The sequence below is a fragment of the Fusarium proliferatum genome (genome assembly GCF_900067095.1).
Source record: "Fusarium proliferatum ET1 genome assembly, contig: FPRO_scaffold006, whole genome shotgun sequence".
In the NCBI taxonomy this organism is placed as follows: Eukaryota; Fungi; Ascomycota; class Sordariomycetes; order Hypocreales; family Nectriaceae; genus Fusarium; species Fusarium proliferatum.
Window position 1 is genome coordinate 684,496 of NW_022194795.1, and position 25,322 is coordinate 709,817.

General features: G+C 49.6%; 10 protein-coding genes across 10 annotated transcripts; 4 read left to right on the forward strand and 6 right to left on the reverse strand.

Moving 5' to 3' along the window:
• Positions 1-306: 306 nt before the first annotated feature.
• FPRO_09306 (uncharacterized protein) lies at positions 307-1,291 on the reverse strand (the record flags this gene model as incomplete). The annotated part of the gene is made up of 2 exons (XM_031232685.1): positions 307-1,122; positions 1,190-1,291. The coding sequence occupies 2 exons, from the start codon at positions 1,289-1,291 to the stop codon at positions 307-309; spliced, it is 918 nt and encodes a 305-aa protein (XP_031082597.1).
• Positions 1,292-4,298: 3,007 nt separating this feature from the next.
• Positions 4,299-5,677, forward strand: FPRO_09307 (putative 3-deoxy-D-arabino-heptulosonate 7-phosphate (DAHP) synthase isoenzyme; the record flags this gene model as incomplete). The annotated part of the gene is made up of 3 exons (XM_031232686.1): positions 4,299-4,347; positions 4,582-5,361; positions 5,412-5,677. The coding sequence occupies 3 exons, from the start codon at positions 4,299-4,301 to the stop codon at positions 5,675-5,677; spliced, it is 1,095 nt and encodes a 364-aa protein (XP_031082598.1).
• Positions 5,678-5,999: 322 nt separating this feature from the next.
• On the reverse strand, positions 6,000-6,510 carry FPRO_09308 (uncharacterized protein; the record flags this gene model as incomplete). The annotated part of the gene is made up of 2 exons (XM_031232687.1): positions 6,000-6,403; positions 6,450-6,510. The coding sequence occupies 2 exons, from the start codon at positions 6,508-6,510 to the stop codon at positions 6,000-6,002; spliced, it is 465 nt and encodes a 154-aa protein (XP_031082599.1).
• A 240-nt stretch (positions 6,511-6,750) lies between these two features.
• FPRO_09309 (uncharacterized protein) lies at positions 6,751-7,941 on the forward strand (the record flags this gene model as incomplete). The annotated part of the gene is made up of 2 exons (XM_031232688.1): positions 6,751-7,563; positions 7,612-7,941. 2 exons carry the CDS (start codon positions 6,751-6,753, stop codon positions 7,939-7,941), a joined length of 1,143 nt encoding a protein of 380 aa, XP_031082600.1.
• A 346-nt stretch (positions 7,942-8,287) lies between these two features.
• FPRO_09310 (putative APE2-aminopeptidase yscII) lies at positions 8,288-11,332 on the reverse strand (the record flags this gene model as incomplete). Its single annotated transcript, XM_031232689.1, has 1 exon — positions 8,288-11,332. One exon carries the CDS (start codon positions 11,330-11,332, stop codon positions 8,288-8,290), a length of 3,045 nt encoding a protein of 1,014 aa, XP_031082601.1.
• Positions 11,333-12,022: 690 nt separating this feature from the next.
• Positions 12,023-15,387, reverse strand: FPRO_09311 (putative PMA1-H+-transporting P-type ATPase; the record flags this gene model as incomplete). The annotated part of the gene is made up of 5 exons (XM_031232690.1): positions 12,023-12,601; positions 12,652-13,898; positions 13,964-14,549; positions 14,682-14,905; positions 14,958-15,387. The coding sequence occupies 5 exons, from the start codon at positions 15,385-15,387 to the stop codon at positions 12,023-12,025; spliced, it is 3,066 nt and encodes a 1,021-aa protein (XP_031082602.1).
• Positions 15,388-17,761: 2,374 nt separating this feature from the next.
• FPRO_09312 (uncharacterized protein) lies at positions 17,762-18,127 on the reverse strand (the record flags this gene model as incomplete). The annotated part of the gene is made up of 1 exon (XM_031232691.1): positions 17,762-18,127. One exon carries the CDS (start codon positions 18,125-18,127, stop codon positions 17,762-17,764), a length of 366 nt encoding a protein of 121 aa, XP_031082603.1.
• A 449-nt stretch (positions 18,128-18,576) lies between these two features.
• FPRO_09313 (uncharacterized protein) lies at positions 18,577-20,275 on the reverse strand (the record flags this gene model as incomplete). Its single annotated transcript, XM_031232692.1, has 3 exons — positions 18,577-18,835; positions 18,885-19,996; positions 20,045-20,275. The coding sequence occupies 3 exons, from the start codon at positions 20,273-20,275 to the stop codon at positions 18,577-18,579; spliced, it is 1,602 nt and encodes a 533-aa protein (XP_031082604.1).
• A 687-nt stretch (positions 20,276-20,962) lies between these two features.
• On the forward strand, positions 20,963-22,106 carry FPRO_09314 (putative taurine dioxygenase; the record flags this gene model as incomplete). Its single annotated transcript, XM_031232693.1, has 2 exons — positions 20,963-21,511; positions 21,597-22,106. 2 exons carry the CDS (start codon positions 20,963-20,965, stop codon positions 22,104-22,106), a joined length of 1,059 nt encoding a protein of 352 aa, XP_031082605.1.
• Positions 22,107-23,119: 1,013 nt separating this feature from the next.
• On the forward strand, positions 23,120-24,892 carry FPRO_09315 (uncharacterized protein; the record flags this gene model as incomplete). Its single annotated transcript, XM_031232695.1, has 3 exons — positions 23,120-23,868; positions 23,918-24,377; positions 24,431-24,892. 3 exons carry the CDS (start codon positions 23,120-23,122, stop codon positions 24,890-24,892), a joined length of 1,671 nt encoding a protein of 556 aa, XP_031082606.1.
• Between the last annotated feature and the right edge of the window lie 430 nt (positions 24,893-25,322).

Consider the following 25,322-nt stretch of genomic DNA (forward strand, 5'->3'; position numbering starts at 1 on the left):
GCGAGGAAAAATAAAAGATCGTCTTGAACTGGCAGATTCCAGTCCGTCTCCTCAATGTCCGACCATGCCTGAACCATGGCCGTCTGTGATAGTTTGAGCTCTCAAGGCCTTTGCATCTCCTCACAATGTTGCAACAAACATGGGACTGCGATTTTCCCTTTCGCCGATGGAACCAATTTCGCGCGAAACGAAATCACCAAAAGCAAGTTTGCGCCTCTGTCGTTTCTTTCTCCAATCAAGCGGCCTCACACCGCTGTCCTATAGTGAAGGCTGTTTCTCAGGATCTAGTGTAATCTTCTCCTTTCCCTAAGAAATAATGATGTGGTTGAAGTGTCCTGGAACCTTTAAGCGGCACTTCTCGCAGTCTGCTCGGTATCCTATGCTGAAGCTCTTCTTCATGCCGGGTTGCCACGTCCAGTTGTTGACGGTGTGTCGGCTGCGAATATGACCTCTCCTAGGAGAAGGGGTTGTGGGATCACCATCACCGTCAACTGAATTGCCTGAACAGTGGGATTCTACATCCATCATAGGATGCTCCACATCATGGGGAGGTGAAGGCTCAACGGTCACGTTGGGGTGCTCCATACCGGGGGTGACAAACCCGTGGGCACTGGCATCAAACTGCATACCGGTGGGGGTGATTGGTTGGCAGGCCATAGAATCATCACCTTCGGAAATGGGTGAGGGAAGACGTCGTTCGTTCTGGAAGGCTTGCCATCCTCCGGCCATTGTGCGAGGGACACTCTGATCATCGCCAAAGCCGGTGTTTTGGTGGCCTAGGTTTGCAACACCGTTAGGAGTTGTCACAGCCTGTTGACCTCGAACCTGTGCAGCAAAGCTTGGCTGAATAGGCGTGGGCAGACGCCCGTTTGCGTTGTCAGGATCTTGGTGCATCACCCCAAGTCGGCCCGGATCATGATGTTGAGGTTGATATGTCTGCATCATATCCATGTCGGTGTCACCATGAGACTGTGATGTCATGTTCGTCGACGATGACCATTGTCGAATTTCTGGCTGAAGGTGATCGTGGGGGGCGAAGCTCGGGGCTGGCATGGGCGCATCAGGTTGCCATTGTTCCGTCGTTCTAGGATATGCACGGAGTGGAAGGCACTGGATACGTTTCTGCCACATTGTTAGTATTCGACATCATGTGAAAACGCCGTCGTGGCTGCGATTGCAGGAAACTTACGTTGCGGTGCTCGCTGAAGCTCATGCCGTTAGCATTGGCGAGTTCTTCCTCTTCACGGGCTCGTTTCCGCTGATCGAAACCAGCATTCTGAGCAGCAAACATTTTAACACTGGCTGTATATTGATTGGGTGAAAAAGAAGTTGCGGTCAGAAAATACTGAACAAATCCGACAATCTGGAACAAATGATGTCGACTTTGCTGCTGGACCCTGAGTATTAACACAGGTGGATACGGCTCTTTAATGTCGATGGACAAAGGTCCCTTGGAGGGTCGTAGTTACAGTCGCAGTAGCACCGCGGGGGTATCCGATACAAGGCGAGTGGTGTAGTATAGTAACGTGATAATACGAGATAAAGCAAAAGTGTCGAGTCAGCGGTGATGCTGCCGAGAAATATGAATGCGGTGCGGTGCGGCGCGATAACTTCAATGACAAAGCCAATGTAGAGAGCAAGAGGTTGGGTCGTAGAGAGTAGAAGAGAGTTTGGTCGACGTGGGCAAGTTGTTAGTGAGCATCCGATTCACGAGGGAAGTGGCGGCCTGTCGTCGGCGAAGGAAGCCACGGACTAGTGTGGATCGGCTGGGTTCTGTAGGCAGCCTGTGGTAGCCTATAATAGCCTGTGAGGGTGGGGAGCGAAGCTTGGAAGTTGGAACGCAACAGTAGAAGCTGGTGGGCGGAGGCTGGGAGTTGGTTTTGGGGCTGGCTGGGGCTGACTGTTACTTGAAAAAGAGGAGGACCAACAGCAAATCAAAAGAGGGTATAAGGAAGTGAATATCAGAAAATAAGTGAGACAACTGGAAGGAGCGGGGAAATAAGTTGATCTATAGTGTCTTGGATATACGGAGTAGCTTGGAGGGATTATACTCGGGCGTTGGTGAAGGGCGAAGCCGTTGGTGATAAGAACATGGGATGAAAGTATGAAAGTAAACAAAGGATAAAAAGAGGTGGTTGAAGATGATTTGCACGGCAATTGACGAATTGGGTTGATTGAATTAAAGAAATACACGTCAATGAATGATACTACAGCTTAACTAGAAGCTCAACAAAAGAAGATAGTGAATGAATTGAATTGTAATGATTGTCAAAAAGGAAAAGGGGTTGGTTGGTCGGTTCTGTGAATGAAAGTGCAAGAAATGGATGGGATGGAAGCCAAAGTTTGTACCGACGCCACGGCGCACCTTGCAACAGGCCAGACGATCCGATTCCAATGCCTCATGCTACTTGCCAAAGTCGTATTAGTCGTGGGGTCGCCGAGAATCCGAGCGATCCCTTGAACAAACCGATGACTTAATCGGCATGATCCCTGGATGATTGAGGCTTGTCATGCTCATGCTCATAGCCTCATGCTGTGCACAATGCTCGCTCAGGTTCACGAGGTGAGTTACACGAGAAAAGTAAAGAGGCGGGCTGAGTGGACAGCCTGAACTAGCAACAAGGGTCTCACGGACCAACAGATCCGCTCCCCGGGGCGATGCGAGGCTCTCAGACGCAACGCGGTTCACCATGTTTGACGAGAGCTGTGAGAGTTGACATGTTGGCAACGGAACTCTGTATGTCTTGGTTTCAGCTATGTTTCGCTTACTCGGCTTGAGTCTCAGTGAGTGCGTGTTCTTCTGAGATGTCAGAAACGAGTCTCGATTTGGCTAGGGGATGTCTGAGACAGCTTCTGCAGTTGGTCGATCCATTGCTCGGCCACTGGGTCATCCGAGTCGATGTAGGGTAGTATGTATCTTGTGAGTTGTACGAAAACTCGATCGTCGAGAACTATCTGGGATGTGACACGAACTATTTCTTCTTAAGAAGTATCACATCCTCGACTGCATGAATTACGATAAATCGTTGGATGATCGTTGGATGATCGTTGGACGGTTTGTTGCCCCCCTTTTCTCGGCGACACGCATTCCTTGTGTTGCTGTGATGAACATACAATCTTCCAAACGTGGGGAGATTTGCAAGCAGCCACGATACCAACAGGCCGTGTCACAATATGTTCACATACCGACGTCACCAAAAACTCACCCCTAGTCCCATTTTTCTCGAGATGCAATTATATTTCACACGAAGTTCACATTATTTCAAAAGGGTTACAATTGATTATCGTATGTTGATTCACGTTGCTTTCCGAGCGCGTTTATTGGTAGGGAGAAGTAGGCGATGTTATTGGACGCTAGTTTCTTGGGACAAGACCCTTGAACTCCGGATCGAAATTATCACACTCCGTAGGCCCGGACATTATTGTCGTCAATGAACACGAGGGGGAATAGGAGTCTGGGAAAAGTGATCATGGATACTCAATGGCCGAGGGGAGATATGATTACCTCAGAGAGAACTTGCGATGGTCGAATATTGTGTTTCCATTGTTTGCTCTGTCTTACCGCACCAACTCGTCGAGAGCTAATGCAATACGACAGTGAACCGTGGTGCATGATGGCCTCTCACAAAACTGCGGAGGTTGCACCCACGAGCTGAAAGGGAAGCGAACGCGGCGGTAAAGGGTATCGCCCGTTTCTTGCATACAGAAAGAAGCCTCCGGCATAGGCGGTCTGCAATTGGAGCTTCGTTTCGAGGGCATGTGGCTCTGAGATGAATGCACATGTCCGATGTTCAGTATTTACTGGCCAGGCCTCACCGAGATGTTGAGCTCTGCTCTGCGACGGACCCAGACCGGAGCCAATTGAGCTTAGACCATTGATAATTTCAGAGATTCTAGAACCCTGACGTAGTTGGCCAATGTATTTCGCATGTAACTCCCTGCAAAAAACACAACCCCTCGGTGGGGTCCCCTCCGAAGCACCTCCGGTGTGGTAGTGAGCGAGTGAGTGAGTGGTGCGAGAAGAGTCACCCTGAGCCAAGCTAGGTAAAATTTGTGTCTACAACTGAACCTCTCTCTCTCTCGCTCGATCTCATATACCTTTTCTCTACCTCTCAACGCACATCACCGTCTTCAGCCTCGTGGCGCTCGTATTGAAGTTTCTTTTGACTCACCTCGGTCGCCTACTCCGTTGAGCTTCACTGAAATACTATATCTCTTCTCTTCCAAGGTAGATCAAACTGTGCCCCTCCATATCGAAATTTCAACTTTGGACAAGTTTAGCAGCTCACACATTCACAATGCCTTCAGCCGTAGAAATGGTCAGTATCGCTGCCGATGACACCAGAGGTTAGTTTTCCCCCATGAATACTGTTATTCTTTTGAAATTGCGCTGCAATTGGGGCCCGAGAATTCATGATGCGCTCTGTGGCAGCTCTCCTTGGGGCGTATACTTCAGTACCTTGGAGGCTACACAGGGAGCTTCTTTTTTGCAATTGGCTCTGGGCTCACAGCATCCTGAATTGCAACAGCCCCCCACGCTGTATTCGTAACACACCAAGAACCGTAGCTAACTCGAACCAGTCCTCGGACAGGATCCTCTGATCCCTCCCGCTCTTCTCACCTCCGAGATCCCTCTCCCCGAGAAGGCCACAAACACCGTTGTCAAGGGTCGTCAAGATGCTGCCGACATCGTCCTCGGCGAGAGCGACAGACTCCTCGTTGTTGTCGGCCCCTGCTCCATTCACGACCCTGCCGCCGCTCAGGAATACGCTTCCAGACTCAAGGAGCTCTCTGACAAGCTCTCCGACGATCTTTGCATCGTGATGCGCGCCTACCTTGAGAAGCCCCGAACAACCGTTGGCTGGAAGGGTCTCATCAACGATCCCGATATCGACAACTCTTTCAAGATCAACAAGGGCCTCCGTGTTTCCCGCCAGCTGTTCGTTGACTTGACCAGCAAGGGTCTACCTATTGCTACCGAGATGCTCGATACCATTTCCCCTCAGTTCCTTGCCGACTGCATCTCCGTTGGTGCTATTGGTGCCCGTACTACCGAGTCCCAGCTGCACCGTGAGCTTGCTTCCGGTCTGTCTTTCCCTGTTGGTTTCAAGAACGGCACAGACGGTAGCCTTGGTGTTGCCATTGACGCTATTGGCGCTGCTGCTGCTCAGCACCACTTCATGGGCGTCACAAAGCAAGGCCTTGCTGCTATTACCCGCACCAAGGGTAACGAGCACTGCTTTGTTATTCTCCGTGGTGGAACCAAGGGCACAAACTTCGACAAGGAGAGTGTCCAGGCTGCTAAGAAGGTCCTCCAGGACAAGAAGCAGAAGGAGGCTATCATGATTGATTGCTCCCACGGTACGTTTCTGAACTATGATGACCGAGCTTCACAAACTAACATGGGTCAGGTAACTCTTCCAAGAACCACAAGAACCAGCCCAAGGTTGCCAAGGTCGTTGGTGAACAACTTCGTGAGGGCGAGAAGGCCATCATCGGTGTCATGATCGAGTCCAACATTGGCGAGGGTAACCAAAAGGTTCCCGCCGAGGGACCTGCAGCTCTCCAGCGTGGTGTCAGCATCACTGATGCTTGCATCAACTGGGAGGACACAGCCGTTGTGCTCGAGGACTTGGCTGATGCCGTCCGCACTCGCCGCAAGGTCAACCGCTCTTAGAAGGTTGCACCTGTGGAGTAGAAGGAGTGGAATACGAGGATTTAGTTCAAAAATGCTGTGTTGTTTTGGGAGTTAATGAATAGACCTAGGTAGACAGGTCAGGTGATGGAAAAGTCGGCGCACATAGGTTGCATGGAAATTGGCACAATGCCTGATCTTTTTATCATATACACTCATGAATACCGGACATTACCAAAGGGGTCCTGACCCCCTGTAAACTTCAGATAACCCAAGGACGCCAGACTCCTCTACCGAGTGACAGAACCACAGATGCCACATCTATCCACACACAGGGGAGTAAGATGCTATATCCTTTATCGTCTCATCGGAAGTTCCCTTGCATAGGAGCGTAATTGCTGCCCTGTCTCCCAAATGTAGGCCCCTGGCGTAACGCCACAACCTTCTTGAATGCAGCCCAGCCCAACAATCCAACAGTGCCAATAATAAAAGCCCATACGATGATCTTGTCTTTGTTGCTGTCACGTTGAAAGCACATAGTCGTGACGTCCTCTTCTGTCGCGTCCTTGCAGAAGTCAATGCCCTGCTTGAGACAAAAGGCCTTGGTGCATTCGGAACATGATTTCGATTTCGAGCGTGGCTCGAGATCGGGGGTCGAGAAATCGAGGACGGCGCGACGGAGCTGTGATGAAGATGTCTCGCCTTTGGGACCGAGGGGGATAATGGTGCTGTTCTTAAAGCATGTGCATTTACAGAAGGTTGGCGCGGCTGGGATGTGTTAGCTTGGTTCAGTGAAGATGCCTGTTGTACTAACACGCTGCGGCAAGCGAGATCAAAGCTCCCAGCAGGAGGATGAACAGAGATATTCGTGCCATTACGGCTATTTTGGCCTGTCGATAATGTCTTATCGATCATGGAGGTCGCACGTCAATCACTTGAGGCTATCGATAGTTGACAACAAGTGGGCCAGTCAGAGTATCCACTTCAGCCTCGTAAACTCCCATTGGCCAATAGAACCACATTGGAAAAAGTTCCATATTGAAGCCGGTCTCTAACCATCTCATCATCACGACTTCTTTCGGCTTTCTCTCAGTCCGCCGATTCATCACGTAAAAATGCCTCGAATACCGCGGGTAGGCGCTCTAGCCTCTCTTCCATCGACAGTCGTCCCTGTAAACCGAGTCCCCTTCGTTGCCCGCGCCGCCTTCTCAACAACCCCCGTCCACGCAGCCGGTCGCAAGGCCGAATGGCTCCGAGGTAAGCTGTGGAAGGGTGAAGCTCCTGGAGGCGATGATCCCTATCAAGAGAGAGTGGAACCAGAACAGACATCAAACTTGCCAGAGGAGGCCCTGGATCTATCAAATGTCGACCGCAGACCATACTCTGTGCGCACCACTCGGCTCGTGCTACCTCCAAGCCATTCCGAAGCCATGACCGAGAAAGAAGTCGAGTCTGTCGACACCGAATATACCCCTGCGACTTCAATTGATGATCTGGAGGAGATTTCACCCGTCAAGACATGGTGGGATCAACCAGGTCACTGGGGTGAGGAGAGCGAATTCCAAGGCTTCGGCAGCGCAAACCGAGTAGAGGACCAAGCAGTTATGGAGATTTACGTACGCCAAGCTCTGGTCGAGTCACTTTCATACCAGCAGCGAGGACTTATTGAAGAATATGCGGTAAAGAAATGGCCTTTTGGTGACAGGGCCCACCTGGACCGAACATTGTCTGTGGGAATTCGATTTAAGGATGGAAAGCCTCTTCTCAGCACTCATTGGAGTGCCGTGACCGAGAAGCTGAAGCATGCTGGGCCCGGAGAGGTTGAGGAAAAGGTTGAGATTTCTCCCGAGGAGGCTCAGCAGATGGTTAATGCTCTGGACCCCTCATGGAAGACTGCCACTCTTGACGACGACCACCTCAAGTTTGCTGTATGTGTCCCACCTCTTTCAGAAGTGATTTGTACTGACAACATGCAGATCCGCAAGCGTATTTACCAACTCACAGGCCATTTCATTCCCGACGTCAAGGTTGCTGCCTCCCGCACACCACAAGAGCTCATCACTGTAGCCCTAACATTCGCCAAGCGGGGCAAGAAGCTCGCAGAGGTTCTTGAGGACCAGAAAGCCCTGTTCGCACTTCCTAACGTCAAGGTGCACAAGAGGAGAGTCACACCTATTGACCGTGAGGTTGCTGTTGGTCGCTGGAAGATTATTGAGGAGGAGTTGCAAAAGCGAGATCTGCCTGTCATTGGCACAGGGAAATATGGCAAGAATATGGAAAGGGATTGGCTGACTGGTAAGGCTTAAAAGTTCATGTGAGGCGTATGAACAAAGGTGATGAATGACTGTATTTCTGTACATGTATAATAGATGAACAAATAAATTTTGCATTGATCTGCTCCTACTGTGATACAGTCTGGCCAACTATATATTGACTACGCGTACAGCCGACATCCCCGGCTTTTGTCATTGTATAGAAACAGTTTTGAAGCACTTTTGCAGTGCCTCTTCAGCACTCCTACATGAGGGAAGACCGTATCAGTACGGCACAAGCATATAGCAGACTCGTAAAGATGGTTACTTATTTGAACTTGCTCATTCATGCAGATGCAGTCATGCTTGAGCATCTTGTCTCTTTCTTTATGCAGCTAATTTACAGGTATTTGTTCTTGCGTAGCCACTCCTTGACATCCTCCTTATCCCTTGCGAGCCAGTTTTGCTTCGCGGTCATAGAATCAAGACTCTGAGCTAGCTCAAGGTCAAATCCCTTGGTGCCTTTCTGCTCAAAGAAGCTCTTGACATCGGAAATCTGGTCCTTGTGTGTGAGAGAGCTTGTAGAAATGGCGACCATATCGCCAAGGAGTGACATGCCAGGTGGAAGTCGCTTGGTGAGAACGTCCCAGTTGTCCTTGACCCATCCCCAAAGGGCCAAGATACCCTCCTTGTGAGCGCGGAGACCGCTGAGAGGCATGTAGATATCCTGGGTCTTGACGTTATCACTGAGAGTGTACTCCAGAGTTCTCTTGATAAGCGCAGGATCCTTTGCAAAACCAAGTGATCGGAGAGCAGTGTTTCGCTCACTGCTTTGCTTAGCAGTTTCGTATTCTTTCAAGATATCATTGTACTCCTTTTCGCCTCCATAGGTAACCACAACAGCGAAAACACTAGGCCGCAAGTTGGGCTGTACAGCATCTCGATCGCCATTGATGAACTTTTCGAACAGTTCGAAAGCGGCCTTTTTAGTAGGCTCGTCCTCAACAATGGCGGCCTTACCGAACATGAGAGCCTTCATTCTTTGGGCAGTGAAGTCATCCTTGTCAGAAATATCCCAACCGATTTCGTTAGCTCTCTTGCTGACCAGATCCCTCTGGAAAGTCTTGAGAGCCTCATTAACATCGTCATCTTCAAAGATCCAAGCATCGCGGAGAGATCCGACACGGAGAGTGATCTCATCCCAGACAATGAACTCGTCTTCGGAGTCAAATTCTTGGAGAAGCGACAGCAGGCCGGATGTCTTTTGATAACCAGCAGCGGCAAGGGCACCGGCATCAGCAATCATACCGGCCCTATCTTCAACACCCAGGAGACCCGCCTTGGCGTTTTGACCAAGCTTTTGAAGTCGCTCGCTAGTATAAGATGTACGATAGATGCCAGAATGGCCAGAGTTGATCTTGTAGAAGTCAAAATCAGGCACCTTGAAGTCTGCCTCGCGTGTGTTGAGTGCCAGATCTTCCTGGATACCGTCCTTAGTTCGGAGGTTGAGAAACACGGGGTAAAGGACTTCATCCTCCTCAGGCTTAACATCGGCCGTTCTAAGGAACCGGTTCTGCTTGACATGGATTGTGCCCTTGCCTTCGTCTTCTGTGACAGCTACGACTGGGTAACCGACCTTCTTGGTCCAGATGTCAGCAACGCGCTCTACATCCTTACCACTGGCCTCGCTGAGAGCGGCCCAAAGGTCTGTGGTCTCAGTGTTGCTGTATGCATGTCTGTCGAGGTAGATTCGGATACCCTTTAGAAAGACGTCCTCACCCAAGTATTTTGAGATCATACGCAGGACACAGGAACCCTTCTCATATGAGATAGCATCGAAGATTTGGTTGACCTCATCAGCACGCTTGACAGGCACTTCAATGGGGTGAGAGCTGCGCAGAGAGTCGAGACCGAGGGCAGATCGAAGATCCTCTGTAACATAACCTTCCCAAATCCTCCACTCGGGGTAGAAAGCGTTAGAGGAATACCAAGACATCCATGTTGCGAAACCTTCTTTTAGCCACAGGCCATCCCAGAAGTCCATTGTGACCAAGTTGCCGAACCACTGATGAGCCAGCTCATGTTGAACGACCTCAGCCACCCGCTTTTTGGTGACGGCGCTGCTGGTCTTTTCATCCAATAGAAGGTCAACGACTCGATATGTGATGAGACCCCAGTTCTCCATGGCTCCAGCAGCAAAGTCGGGCACAGCAACCATGTCCATCTTGGGAAGCGGATATTGGCTGCCAAATTGTTGCTCGTAGAACTCGAGTGTTCGTGCAGCTAGCTCGGCGGAAAAGACAGCATGTTCAAGATCTTGATCGGGAGTGCACCACACGCGGATAGGGACTCGAAAGTTGTTAGTCTCGTAGGACTTGAGGTCACCAATGACGAAAGCCAGAAGGTAGGTAGACATGATGGGAGTCTTGTTGTAAGTAATGGCCTTGCGCTTCTTGCCTGTAACCTTGGAGTCGACTTCTTTCTCAGAAGCGACATCCATGTTGCCCAAGCATACCAGATCCTTGTCAGCAATGAGTGTTACGGTGAATGTCGCCTTCAGAGCTGGCTCGTCCAGGCAAGGGAATGCACGGCGAGCGTCAGTGGCCTCGAACTGGGTGGTAGCAAGGTATTTGGTGTTGCCATCTTCGTCCTTGTATGATGACCTGTAGAAACCTGCCATGTCATCGTTGAGAGTACCGGTGAAACGTTGAGTCAACCTCGCCTTTTGACCAGCGGGAATCGTCTTATCGAAGGTAACGGTGGTGGTTTGGGTGTCCTTGTTGTAATCGATAGTAGGCGAGGAGCTAATAGTGGCACCATTGGCCTCAACAAGTGTCTCGTGGATATCAATTTCGACCGTGTTCAGGGCAATAGAGGTTGAATCTTCGACGACATCGAAGTCGATAATGACGGTACCTTCATACTTGAAGGTCTCAAAGTTTGGCTCGAGGGTAAGATCGTAGTGCAGGGGCTTGACATTCTTGGGAAGAACTTCACGTCCACGACGAATGTCGAGACTCGCGCTAGCGACATCGTTTCCGTTGCGATACATGGCTCGTCGACAAGAGCAGTTACGCTGCTGCTGACGAGGGACGAGAGAAGAGACTTTTGAGTTGTGAAGAGTTTGAGCGAGAACCGATCGAGGGGAAGAAGCTGTGGTAAAGGTAGACGAGAGAAAGGAATGTAATTGAGAGCGGTGAAGAGGTTGATACGGTGTTGTTATAGAAGGAGCTGACCCGTAAGTTGAGGCTCTAGCTCTTAAGCTGATGCGGGGGAGGGGTCCTGAATGGAAGGTGCGACGGATCATCGGCAGGTCGGCATCGTAACCTCCGGGTTTCGTCAGCGCTGAGTGACCTGGAGGAGCAGGAGCAGTGGGAGCAGGAGTAGGGGCACTGGACGGCAGGCAAAGAGCCCGCCGCAGTGAAGATATCAAGGGATTCTTCATCGAGGCATCAGTGATGCGAAGAGAATCTCATTGCACCCTGAAAAAGGAAATAGGTTTGCAATTGCCCTCGAAGAAACACATTGAGTGTGATTCGGAAGATTTCGTGCAGACTCGACCACACCCTTGGATAAAAGCTTGGGCCATGCCTATTAATCACTAACGAGCACTAAAATAGATTGATCAAGTCATCAAATTCTCGTCTCAACTTAGACCTCTTCATCATCATTTACCTAAAACTTTGGGACTTTAGTCCTAAGAGACATAAAGATTTAGATGAGTTTACCTGTATTTACGCAATCCAGTATAACATAAGTTACGATCTTGCGGTATCTCATAATTTATAGTACTCGGACTTTTTGCTGGTTTTAAAAACATTCGTCAAATTCGAACTGAGTTGGTTAATGCTTAATGGGAGAAGTCATCAGAGCTTTGGCTTGCACGGCAAATGCACAAAAGGCAACCGCAAACAGAAGATGGGAAAGACATGTTACTAAAAAGAGGTGTGAAACGAGAAACTCCTCCCTAAACGGAAGGAAATACCTGCCTACCTACCCTACCTACCTACCTACTACCTACCTAGGTGGGTAGACAGGCAGGTAACCACAAAACATCAACCTCCCCAGCCCTGCCTCCATTGACAAACTCACAAACTTCACACCTTCATACACTCATGCCAGAACACAACATTCTCTAGATATCATCATCCTCATCGGCGGCCTTCTCCGCCAACATATACCTACTCTTTCCGGTCTTCTCGTCAACCTCATGCTCGATGGCAAGCTTCTGCAGGTGGCCGAGGATGTTTTCCAGCTTGGTATCTTTCTTCTTGCGATCTTTCCTACCTAGATTGTCTAACCAAGACAGCTTATTGAGAATGAAGTACACGATAGCAATGACAACGGTAACTCCGAAAGAGTAAAGCCAAATGATCACAACAGTTACGATGTCGACCCAGCCGTTGCTGCTCTGCTTGAAGCTCGACTCGGGGTGGGAAATCTCGCCTGTGCCAGACATCCAGCCAAAGAGGCAGAACAGAGTGGCAAGGACATCTACTCCGAGAATGGCGAACACGAGTTGCCATGATGGCCATGTCTTTCCGCCTCTCGTGACGAATATAAGCCAGTTCTCTGTGAGAGCGACTTCGAGGAAGAGGATTTCTTGGACGGAGCCAAAATTTTGAACAATACCTCCATTAGGTAAGAAGAGAGTTCCGCGGAGAACCCATGTTGCAAGAGCCAGAAGGATCCCAAGAATCACACTCATTACCCACTGCTATAACGTCAGCGACCATCACAGGTCAGAATCATAAAAGGACTCACAATCTTGGGGAGCTGCCACTCTACCGGCCTCGGTTCCCAATGAGCATTATCATAAGCAACTGCAACAGTAGCCAGATCGGCGAACAAGGCTAAAAATACTATAAGGTCGACCCGAATTGTTTCGTTGATGATGATCATGGACAGCGTGAGATAGATTTCTAGGTGGAGACAGAGCGCAATACGGTATTGGATGTACGCTTTCATTCTCTGGAATATTTGCCGAGCGGTTTTAATAGCCAAAACGATGGTGCTTAGACCAGGGGCGAGAAAGACGATATCTGCTGCGGCCTGGGCAGCTTCCGAGGCACCTTCAACGGCAATGCCACAATCCGCTTTCTTCAAGGAAGGGGCATCATTAACACCGTCGCCTGTCATTGCTGTGAGATGACCTCTTTGTTGCAGCATTTCGACAACCGTGTACTTATGCTCGGGAAACACTTCTGCAAAGCCATCTGCGCGTTCCACGAAATCGTGCTGGACACTTCCGGATAAACCGCCGTGGATGAGTCGTTCCGAGTTATACACTTTTGTTCCGAGGGACAACATTTTGCAGGTTTCCTTTGCAATGGCTATGGCATCTCCCGTCAACATCTTGACGGGGACTCCGAGATGGCCTGCCTCAATGATTGTCTGGGCTGTATCTTCGCGAGGAGGATCGAACATGGATAGTAAACCCAAAATGACCCATGGACCGTCGTTCTTTTTGTAAGCGACACCAAGCGAACGGAATCCTCGTCGAGCAAAATCCTGGGCCTTTTCTTTGTAGATTCGGCTTTCATCTTCTGAGCCTGAAGCCAGTTTCAGTACTGCCTTAGGAGCTCCCTTGACACACCAGAACCTGTCATTCCCAAGCCGGCAAACCGCAGTGATGCGTTTAGAGACAGGATCGAAAGGTGTGAAAGACTCGGTCACCCACCCCTGCTTGAGAATCTGTCTGGCTTCGGGGTAGCGCTTAAGAGTAAGGATGGTGACTTTGTCGATGGGATCCAGGGTTCTAAGATTGTGGCTGGAAGCAAGAGCTGCGACCGCCATCATCCAATTGACATCCTGGCCTTCTGCCAGCCAAGGATCGCGAATTGATAGCTTATTGGCAGTCAACGTGCCCGTCTTGTCAGAACAGAGAATATCGACGCCAGCAAGAGACTCGATAGCTGTAAGCTTTTGGACGATGGCCTTCTGCTTCGCGAGATAGGCTGCTCCGACGGCGAGGGTCGTGGTTGTCACCACTGGAAGACCAACAGGGACACCTGGTTCGGAACCATTAGACAAACTCATTCCACAACAATAGAATTGGGGGTAAACCGAGACGTACCGATAATAAGAAGAACAAGAGCATAGTGGAGAAGATTCTGCGATCCAGGCTCCGTCATTCCAATGTGGTGGAAGAAGCCTCCGATCCAGGCTATGAGGATCCAGAACATAACAAGAACAAGAAGCGAGGTTCCAATATTGTTCATGATAGCTTTGAAATGGCCTTGATCCTTGGCTCCCTGGACCAGGTCTGCAGTGCGGCCGACGAAAGACTCTTTAGCAGTGGTCTGAACAAGGGCAAAGGCTTTTCCTCTTTTGCAGCCAGTGGTATAGTAGACCATATCGCCAAGGTACTTCTCGACAGCAAGCGACTCGCCAGTAATAGCAGACTGGTCAATGGCTGCGAGAGGACGGCTTCGATAGTCGTGTGGCTCCTGCTCATGACTGTGTTGATGGGCATCATGTTCTGTCGATGTGTCATGATCTTGTTCTTTGTCTGCGCCTTCAGCAAACTCATCTTCCTCGTCGCTGCGGTCGAGTTTATCTTCGGCTCGGAGACGTTTGTAAAGTTCAAAATCTTCGGGGCGTGTATAGTCGCAGATAAGGCGAGCATCTGCAGCGACGGTACCGCCTTCTTGAACAATGAGCTAGGGCATTAATCAGTCATGGTTGCAAGCAGGAACAACTTAAGTCGGGTGGTTTTAAGAAGGAACCACTCAAGTCTGACGGTTTCAAGAAGGAGCAACTAAGATTGACGGCTTCGAGAAGGAACCACTTACGATGTCTCCGGGAACGAGTTCTCGTGCCAGAATTTCTTGTTCGTTGCTGTCGCGTATGACTGTGCATCGCATTGCGATATCACCCTTGAGACTAGCGACAACATCTGCGGCTTGCTTCTCTTGGTAGAAGCCGACGAAGGCATTGAGCATAAGAATGCCGACAATGACTCCGAAATCCACCCAATCCCCGAGACCGACTGCGAGAAGGGCCGCGACCTCCATAACTGCAATGCGGTGATCAGCAACTGAGCCCCTCACACGGACAGGATGGCATACCATAAAGGATCGGTCCCTGGAAGAAGCCCAAGAACTTGGCAAACATATTCTCCTTCTCCGAAACCAACTCGTTCCATCCGGTCACTTGTCTTCGTCTTTCAACCTCATCCGACGCAAGACCAGCTGTGAGATCCGTCTCAAGCCAAGCATCAGGAGTACCCTTCTTAGCAGGAGGCTCCTCCTGAGCATCGACACCGCTGCCGAACTGCCACCAATGCTTCTTCTTAACCTTCCCATCGCGATCATCAGCTGGACGGCGACGATCTTCGCGATAGTTGCTAATGTAGTGATCCAAGGCAGGAAACTCGCCGAGACTGTCGTCTACAATGCTGGCGGCTCTCCCGCCCCTAGAAGCGCGGGAGGCTCGCCGGCCAGCGTTGGATTCCAGGTCATCGTTGTTGTTCTTGCGACGACGGAACAGTTTAGACATTGGTGATATCGTTCAAGCAGATTATGATGGTAAAGAGGATAATTAGGGTCACGAGATCTATGTACGCACTTGTATTGAGAACAGGATGCAAACACACACTTCAACACACCTTTCCAGGCGCAACGAGCCGTTATTTATTGCTTTGCGCATTCTCTATGAGCGCATAGCTTACTGCCTCTTACGGATAGCTCTCGTCTTTGCAGCGTTGCAACCCGTTCACTGCAACCTCGCGTTCGCGAATATGAATATTGACCGACTTCCTGTGACCCTAGAGCGTTATTTTCCAGAAGCTCCCGTGTGATCCGGAAGGCAGATCTGCATCGCTAGAGCCTAGAAGCAATCATCAGAGGGTTGCATGCTAGGATGATTCAGTCACCAATAACACAATTTCCGTCAAGATGTACAATAAACAATGAGGGATTAAGAATTGAGTTTCTGTTTATTTTATTAAAGCCGAGCGATGGGTGCATAACTATGACGACCTTCAGGTGCCGCATAGCCGTTGTCAATTCGTGAACTCGGTTCTGACGGATGTGATATTCGACAACTTGGATACATTATATAGTGTAGCCTCAACCCCGCGAAACTGTGAAAGGTACAATTGGTCGTGGTATATTTGGGGTCATGCGGAGAGATTTGTCGGCCAGAATGCCTGCCGAGTCGGCAACCCCCAGTGACCAATTCCTTGTTTTCGGAAATCGAGACTAGAGCTGAAGTGTAAGCTTTTGGGGTCTCGCAACAAAGGGACTCAGCTAAAACTTCCCGGTAGACCCTGAGTTCAGAGGTGGAAGCATTTCCATGGAGGTGAACTTCACCGACCAATGTCACATCATGTTGGGCGGTTGGCTCGGTTGGTAAACATGGAGTCGAATTGGGTGGAAATAACCGATCCAGTAGCCTTTTGCCTATAGTAGTCATAAGTCTCGTGCTGGTTCAACAATATTGTAACTTACACGATGCGTCGGGGTCAACAGATGCTTCTGCAGATCGCTTTGACAGCCAGGGTCCGTAGCGTAGCAGGAACACCCAACCACCGGCGAGGTTTCGTCCCATTGGAATTGCTCCAATTCTACATTCGGTAGAGGATTGTGGTGCCATTCTAGGCGTAAGAACAATAAGAAGTCTTGCAGAACAATAATCTAGAGAATGGCAGAGCGCCGTAACTGTGGTGGTAACTTCCAGCTCAAATTTCTACCTGCCTTAGTATGTACCTACTACGCACTTCTTTTTCTTGTCTGAGGTAGCCACCATGGGGATGGATTCCTGGTGTCGCGAGGAAGGAGCGAGCACTCTCTCTGGTGGGCATCGTAATGGGTCGATGTGTTTTGAGGAAAGAGCATACAGGTAATCCGTATCTTACTTCCTTCTCTGCCCACAGGCACAGAGATTGGCCTCAGTAGCATGAAAGTGTTCTGGAAATCATGAACAGGCCATCCGACGCATGGCTTCTATGTGACATACCACGACAGCACATTCTGTAGCATGGTAGAACTGGGCCTTATCATCCAACCGTCACATTATGCATACTCGCCGTTGCGCATACTTGAACTTCAACATGGGTCGAAAGACAGCCTTGAAGAGCTTTCTCAGGGCCGAGAGGGCGAAACATTAAGGTACTCACAACACCGCCCACGTAAATATATCTGATGGCAAAGTGCCGCCAACACTTCGGGTCCTGCTACCAGCACGGGGGATGGAGAGGAACTCGACAAAATCAGGACTTGACCTTTGTTAGCACAATGCACGGCCAATATCAGCCGACTCCTTCAAACCGAGCATCCCGTCAGGAGGCTTCTTGCGATGTCGTTTCAAGGCCACGCAGATGAGTGACCACAGTTCACACCTCTAATCTCACTTCGGAATCTCATCGTGGCTGGATGAGCATTCTGATCAGCCACTGTGATAAGAGAGTGTAGCATTTCAGCTTGAGCAACGAGAGTTTCAGCTGAGCCTCGGACAAAATAAGCATGTCTTTGTTGTTGCAACCCCCAAGAGGCATCATAAAAACACATCCGTCTGGCCTTGTTCGATAGCGAGCATGCAGGTGTGCAGTTAGGCATGCGCTTGCTGAAAGAGTCGCCGGGCTTCTATCAGGAACCATCCAGGGTCATAACACAGCAGAAGTTCGCCACACATTAGATACCAAAGGTAGTAATGAAACAACAAACTAGTATTGAACAGCAACAACACATTTGCCAACCCAAGACATGGCGGCAACGTATTTTCACGATGCGATTCCCACATATTCACTAGAAAATAGCTGGATACACAAACGATTCAAGCTCAATAGACTGTATATAAATATACTATCATATGTTAGCGGTCAAGGGTTATCAAAGCCTGGGGGCCGAATCCATACTTTCATAATAACACCCTACATATCCAACAGAACGAGTCCAAGGGAGAGAGCCGCGGGAGCAGCCTGGATGTAGAGAATCTTCTTGTTGGCGGTGAGACCACCATATGCACCGGCCACCAGGACACAGCCGTTGAAGAAGATCTGAAGCTGCTTTGAGAACTCAGGATTCGGGTGAAGAAGCGACCAAATCAGTCCAGCGGACAGGAAGCCGTTGTAGAGGCCCTGATTGGCAGCCATTGTCTTGGTCTGCTCAGCGAACTCGGGCGTGAGTCTGAAAGCCTTTCTTCCGCGAGGCTTCGTCCAGAGAAACATCTCGAGAACCAAGATGTAGCTGTGCAAAGCGCCGACGAGGCCGCTGGCAGTGAGACCAATGACACCCATTTTGATGAGTTTATACGAGAATGAAAATGAGAAATGTGTGAGACGAGGCAATTGAGATGAAATGAGAGGAATTGGACAGGAATTAAGCTTTGAGACAAAGTTGGCGATGTGCCTCAAACATGCTTAATTTGATGACTAATAAATACCAGGCAATCGCGAAAAATGTCATTGCGCTCGCATTTTCATCCGCGTTTGGGATTCTTGGCCGAAGACAGCGGGAACAGCGACTGAAACCAGTAACGACTTGAACTCTAAATAAAAGGCGTTGCTGTGGAACGGCAGTTTTCTCAGTCACAAATGGGTTTCATAACCCAGCATCACAGGAGACCCTGCTTGATTTAATACGTAACCATTCTCGGGGTTTACAAGTTAACTGGTTAACTTACAGCATATACGTATGCTGGAAAATATTAACTCGACCAATCACCACAGTACTCCTAGTTATCCTCTCAGTAAGCAAAGCGGAAATCGAGTCGCTTGTTTCCATCAATCTCTCGCTGTTCCTTGTCCGTCTGGTATTCGAGCTTCTGCTCTGGTGTCATCTGTTCCCACTGTTCAATCTTCTTCTTGTTGAGGTGGATAAGCCAGAATCGCTGGGCGATGAATGCAACGACAGAGAGGCACAGGATCGAAATGAGCACCTTGTTACCGTTTTTGTAGTAAGGAGCATCCCACTTGCGGTAGATCTGAGAGCTTGTAACGCTTCCCCTGTTTTCTGTTAGTACTTGTTTGTTAAACGTGCAAGGGTCAAACTCACATCTGAACGATGACGTTGTATGTAGCCGCAGCGATGGCTCGCTTCTTAACGTCGAAAGAGTTCTCGGAAATCCAAGAAGAAACCAGAGGGTGGAAGTAGGGATATCCAGAGATCAGAGTAATAATAGAGAATCGTCCCCATTCTCGGCCCTCATCAGGAAGGGTGAGAAGTGCCGTGAGAAGTGGAAGTGACCAGATCTCTCCAAACAGACAATGGAACGTCCTCTCGTTAAAGTACTCAGAACTGTAGGCCAGCGCAAGCATAGTAATGATCTGGAGTGCAGCAGAGGGTGCAGTGAGCAGGTTGCTAGCCAAGGTACTGAACTTTCCAACTCGCTTGAGGGTAAGAGTCAAGTAAGCCTGAACAGGTGCGGCGGGAATGTAGGCAACGAGGCCGATAAAATAAAGACCCCAGAGCGAGGGGTCTGACCATGCGTTCTTGACATCCTGCCATGTAGCAGGCTCCTTCAATGCTGTAAGACCCTTGGCAGGATCATCTCGAAGGATACGATTGATCATGATGACCTCCTCACGCTCAGTGTACCAAGACTTTCGCCAGATGAGAGACTTGGTGCCTGTGGGCGAGGTAGGAAGATAGGCCATAGAGACGAGACCAATGACCACGGTAAGAAGGCCCTCAAGGAGGAGGAGCCAGAACCAGCCGGGGTGGCCGTTGACACCTCGCATCTCAATCAGTCCAGCAGCAAGGAGAGCAGAGATGACACGGGCGATGTTGAGAGTAGACCAGAAAGCTGCAAGTCGAATAGACAGCTCCTTCGAGGTGTAAAAGTAAGTCGCCATGAGAATGACACCGGGAATGAAACCACCCTCAAAGGTACCAATGAGAGCGCGGGTGACGTAGAAAGCAGCTCGTCCGGTCATGAAGGCTTGGAAGGTTGAGACAAGACCCCAGCAGACCATGAGCGTAGGAAGAACATGCTTGAAGCCGTATCGCTTGGTGAGGAACTGAACAGGGAACTCAGCCAGCAAGAAGCAAAGGACTTGAATGGTGGTTCCGTTGTTGTAGTCATCGGTGGTCAATCCGAGATCAGTCAAGAGGTCATCAGCAAGCGCGTTGGAAATGTTTCCACGATCCAATTGCAGACCAAAGAACTATATCGTGTAAGTCAATCTAATCACCAATTCAGAAGCAACACATACCATAAGACACAACCAAGACAAAAGCTTGAGATCAGTCTTTCGTACTGCCCGTCTCTCTTCTTCAGGAGTCCATGTAGCCGAGGGATCCCACCGATGGCCGCCTTCGTAGTCGGCATGAGGCGGCAAAGCGTCTGACAATTGTTCTCGGCCAACTCCGACTTGTGTCTTGGTGATTTCCACCGACACGCGCTGAGCAATTGCCGAGCTCGTCTCGATATCCGGGTTACCCATGGTATAAAAAGAATTCCATTCAATGACTTGGGTAAATATCAAGAGACTCAATTGAAGTGATCGTCGCTGAGATGATCCTAAAACTTGGGTTCTCGGTCAGATATATAAGAGACATCTACAGTTTGACCATGGATATAGTTCATCGCCGGAGACTCTTTCGGTAGGTAGTATACACAATAGTCCCCTTGGTGGGTGGCTCGATCGCGCACGCCATAAGGACATGGAGCCAGATCTGGTAACACTCAATTCTCATAGTCAAGGGCCATGATCCGCCCAAGGCTCTCTAAGTAAAATGCAACAGGTGGATTAGGAACTCAGAGCATCATGCAGTGACCACCTGACAGGGCACTTGTAGAAATTACAGCTACGAGATTGGCCCAAACCCATCGTTAGAGCTGGGGTAGATTCTCCGAGAAATTCTCCTCTCCCGAGCATGCCATCGTTAGTCCCGATGTCGCCTTTGCGGGGGGAAATGATTCGGCATTGTACGTTTGGCCTGTAACGGTCTGAATATTCCATTCTTGGTTAGACTCATTCCCGTCATGCCGGGTCCTTGTTATTTATCAATGGGTGGTTATCCTCCGAAAGAGACTCCGGCTTGGATACAGCTTCACATAATTGTCACTGTTTGCCCTCGTTTTCTTATCAATTGACAAGTATTGTTCAAGCTCAAGCACATATTGCATCATGCCTTCTGCTGCACCCGAGACCGTTTCTAGCAATATTGTCGGCGGAGATGCCCAAAGCCGTCCACGTCTATCAGAACCCTTGACTTACACGGGTAGTCTGGATGACATTCCTCAGCTTGACGTCACCCCTGTCATCGGCCGTGAGTACAATGGTCTCCAAATTCGAGACCTCTTGAAATGGGACGAGAGACACATCCGTGACCTTGCAGTCACTATTTCTCAGCGAGGTGTTGTCTTTCTCAAGAACCAGGATATCACTCCTCAAGAGATGAAGGAGTTCATGCTGCGGCTTACAGAGGTTGCTGGGTGCCCTAGTAGCTCAGGTCTGCATGTGCATCCTTTGACTGAAGAGGGTAGTGAGTTGGGTGATCAGATCAGTGTTATCTCAAGTGAGAAGCAGAAGAAGGGTGGTGGTTTGACACATCAGCTCAGCGATGTAAGCCGATATGCATCGGCTGGGTGGCACAGCGATATCACCTTTGAGAAGGTTCCCTCAGACTATGCTATGCTCAAGATTCACACTCTACCAAAAACAGGTGGCGACACAGTATGTCTTGTCGACTCAGAGGTTCAAGTAACCCGTGTTGCTTGGTTCTCTCTTCACTCACCAACATCTTGCTAACTTGAAATAGCTCTGGGCATCCGGATATGAGGTCTATGATAGACTTTCAGACCCCATGAAGAAGTTCCTCGAGGGATTGACCGCGACTCACGATGCCAGCTTCTTCCATGACGAGGCACGACGCCTTGGCAACCCGATCCGCAAGGGTATCCGTGGCTCGCCTCTGAATCAAGGCGAGAACCTCACATCCATCCATCCTCTCATTCGCACAAACCCAGTCACAGGCTGGAAGTCAGTGTTTGTCAACAAGGGCTTCACCAAGCGCATCAATGGATTGTCAAAAGATGAGAGTGATACACTGCTGGCGTACCTCTTCAACCTAGTGACACAGAACCACGATGCCCAGGTCCGGTACCGTTGGAGCCAGAATGACCTTGCGATTTGGGATAATAGATCAACTTTCCACTGCGCGACATATGACTATGAGGAAGCGAGAGCTGGAGATCGAGTTTGTAGTCTTGGCGAAGCGCCTTATCTCGATCTGAATAGCAAGAGTCGCAGGGAGGCACTCGGTATCTGATAGTACCGGCTTATGTATAAAATTGAATGAAGAATGTGTAATATCACCACATGGTGTCGTCGCCTCATGTGATAATGAGCGTATGATAGCTTCTCCTTTAGTAAGCCTTAAGGGTCGTGGTTATAATCGTCTGTCGATTCTATTTAGTATTCGGTATACAAGCTACACCCCCTATCAAGCTGAGATCAGCCAGGGCCGTCTTCAGTCTCTCCTCAACGCTCCTCTCAAGTTCTCCACTCGTAACCTGCCCAGCAGCTCCCTCCTTCCTCACGACATGAGAAATTCTCCCAGCGTGATTCAGTGTCCTAGGCAGAAGGAGCACACAAACAAATCCCGAAAGCAAAACTTACAATGCATATTTCCTTCCTTCTTTCGCCGCGGCAACTTTCCTACTTCCACTTTCCAACCTCCATACGAGTTCCCAACAATCATACAGATCAAGTTGCCAGCTTTTTATACCAAAATTACCAGTGAAACCATGGCAACACCAATTGTTACGTTGTCTGAAGAAGACGAATCGTGGATGCAGTGGGATCCAAGTGTCGAGACCGTCTGGCCCGAAGTCGCTGCTCCCTCGCCTTTGCCGATACCTGAGCTCCCGGCTCCCATCGTGGAGAAGCCCAGCGTTGAGCTTTCCTGTTAGTGACAACCAACAAGTATTATACTTAAGCTGATCCATTATATAGGGCAGCAACGACAAGCCAGGACTGACGTCCGCTACAAGAAACAGATACGACCGTCTAAGCTCTAAAGGATGAAAGGGAAACAGAGATGCTAGGGCAATCTCGTTGGAGAAGGGCGGGGGAGCTACCGAGGCTTAGAAGGGAACCAAAATCCGGGGTAGACAGGGGTCCTGGAAGGCGAGATCACAACGGACCAGCACGCCATTTGCACCAGAAGTAGCACAGAAACAATTCATCTCTGCCGAGTCTTTTCATTTGCCACACTTTCGTTCTTTTCACTGGTCAATGGTGATCCTTCTGACTCCCATCGAGCAATTCGACCTCTGAGCCATGACCCCACCTCCACGACCTCCGAAAAACACTCCGAGTTCTCGTCAGAAGCTCGCGAGACGAGCCTGCGATTCATGCAAGATCAGAAAGATCCGCTGCTCAGAAACACCCCCTTGCACAGCGTGTGAGGCGTCGGGCATAGAATGTACCTTCAATCGTTCACAAGGGACGAGAGGGCCGCGAGGATTGAGACCAAGAACGCTGGATAAGATTGAGCGAAGACGCCAAGGGGATGGAGCAAAAAGCGACACCTCAAGCCCGGATCAAGCTACTACCCAGAAGTCACCGTTACCCTTTAATGAAATAGCTTGCTTGCTTGATGTTTTAGAGGTTTACTCTGAAAGACTGTACCCCATCTGGCCCATCGTCGATGCGACTGATCTAAGGAACAAAATTCGGCAGAGCCCCAATGAAGGTGGTGCAGCCAGATGCCTTGCTAATGCTGTGGCTCTTGCTGCTATTGCTCAACTGAAACTGGACACTGCATGGCGACCCAGTGTAGAAGAGGCGGAAACAAGTGGGCTGAGTGAGAAGCTGGGTCTGTTGGATGCCTTGAGGATTTCCTTCTTCCTACATATTTACCACGAGAATGCTTTGCCTGGAGGCACAAAATCGCTTGTGTACTTGCGTGAAGCTATCACACAGGCACAAATATTGAGACTTGACCGTGAGTCCACGTATCCTTCGCTTTCGGAAGCCGATCAACATGTTTCGCGGCGGATTCTCTGGCTACTGTTTGTCACTGAGAGGTAGGGTTCTTCATCGGAAAAAGATCAGGAGCTAATGCTTATCGCTCAGAGGTGTTGCTCTCTTGCACAAGCTTCCCATAGTCCTCAAGCCAAACATCCTGTTCCCGTGGTTCGGAGGAGCCGATGACCGTGCTGAAGTTTTACCGGCATTTCTAAAGTTGGTTCATCTTTTCTGGGTCTTTGATCAGTCCAACATCTTTGAGATCCTTCGCAACATCGACGCGGACTCGGATCTGCCCAATATGGCTGCTGTTGCGCAGAATTGCCTGGAACTTCTACAGCAAAAGCTACTCGATTCGGCTGATAATGACGATTGGGGTCCAATTAACGAGGTTCAGCGCGCAGACATGTTTGTTACAAGACAGTGGATGCGTGCTGTATTATGGCGAGCGGCTCTTCGATTTGGGATTGTCATACCGTCTATGAACCCCATTAATATCGCTAAAGACTTTTTGAGCCTCGTTTCCGAGCTTCCTAAGGCTGCTCTCGAGTCTCATGGACCGACACTGGTGAGCATAATCGAGTATCGATGTAACAAGATGTAAACTCACAATCGGGCCAGGAATTTAAGACATTTGAGATTGCTACGGCAGTAATTGATGCAATCGCAAGTGATCACTCAGCACAAAACGATTCATCCGGCCCAATACTTCATCAACTACGCGACATACTTTCATCCTGCCGGGGAGGCAACCGCACTCTTCTCTCACTTCTCACAATACGAATGGACGCAATCTTCAATTCAGGCCGCATGCTGGAACAAGAGAGTGATTCAGCGGCTTTTGAAGCAAATATAGCATCGACTTTTCAAGATACTGCCGAGCTTTTGACATCACAACCGAACCTCACGATGCCAACGTATCAATTCATGGAAGGCCAAGCTTCTCAAATTTGCTGGCCGCCTCTGGACCTCGGCTACCTGGTTCGATCGCCGTCGCCGCTTACTCGTATGCTACTGGAGTCGATGCCCCGCGATATTACTGAACAGGACGAAATCCAGCAGATAATTGAGACACCAACCTAAGTGTAGGTAAAGGATCGGTGAGATTACGGTCCTCCGGCAAAATTAGGCCTAAACTCCACCCAAAAGTTGAAAGACTCCTCCATTGCTGGCTTATGGCGTAAAGAGGACCCCGTATTGCGCCATTGCACCCTTGTTCAGCTACTGCAATTCCCCGCTGCAAGACACCTGCACATGGGGAAGGCAGAAGTCCAGGTGTGACAGCAAATAAGTCGGAATATCCGACTTGATGAAGCTCTGTGACATTTACCGGCTGGATGAGTCAACTCTGCACTCAAGCTTGCGACATTACTCAGTTTAAAGCAACAAACAAGTCCCTCCCAATTGTTGGCGGCACTGATCCATAGAATAATAATCTTCCTGTAAGTCATCCCCGCTCCGAAGCAATCTCCGAAATATTCTCCGGCTACACAAACCCAATTCGAATTCGGCG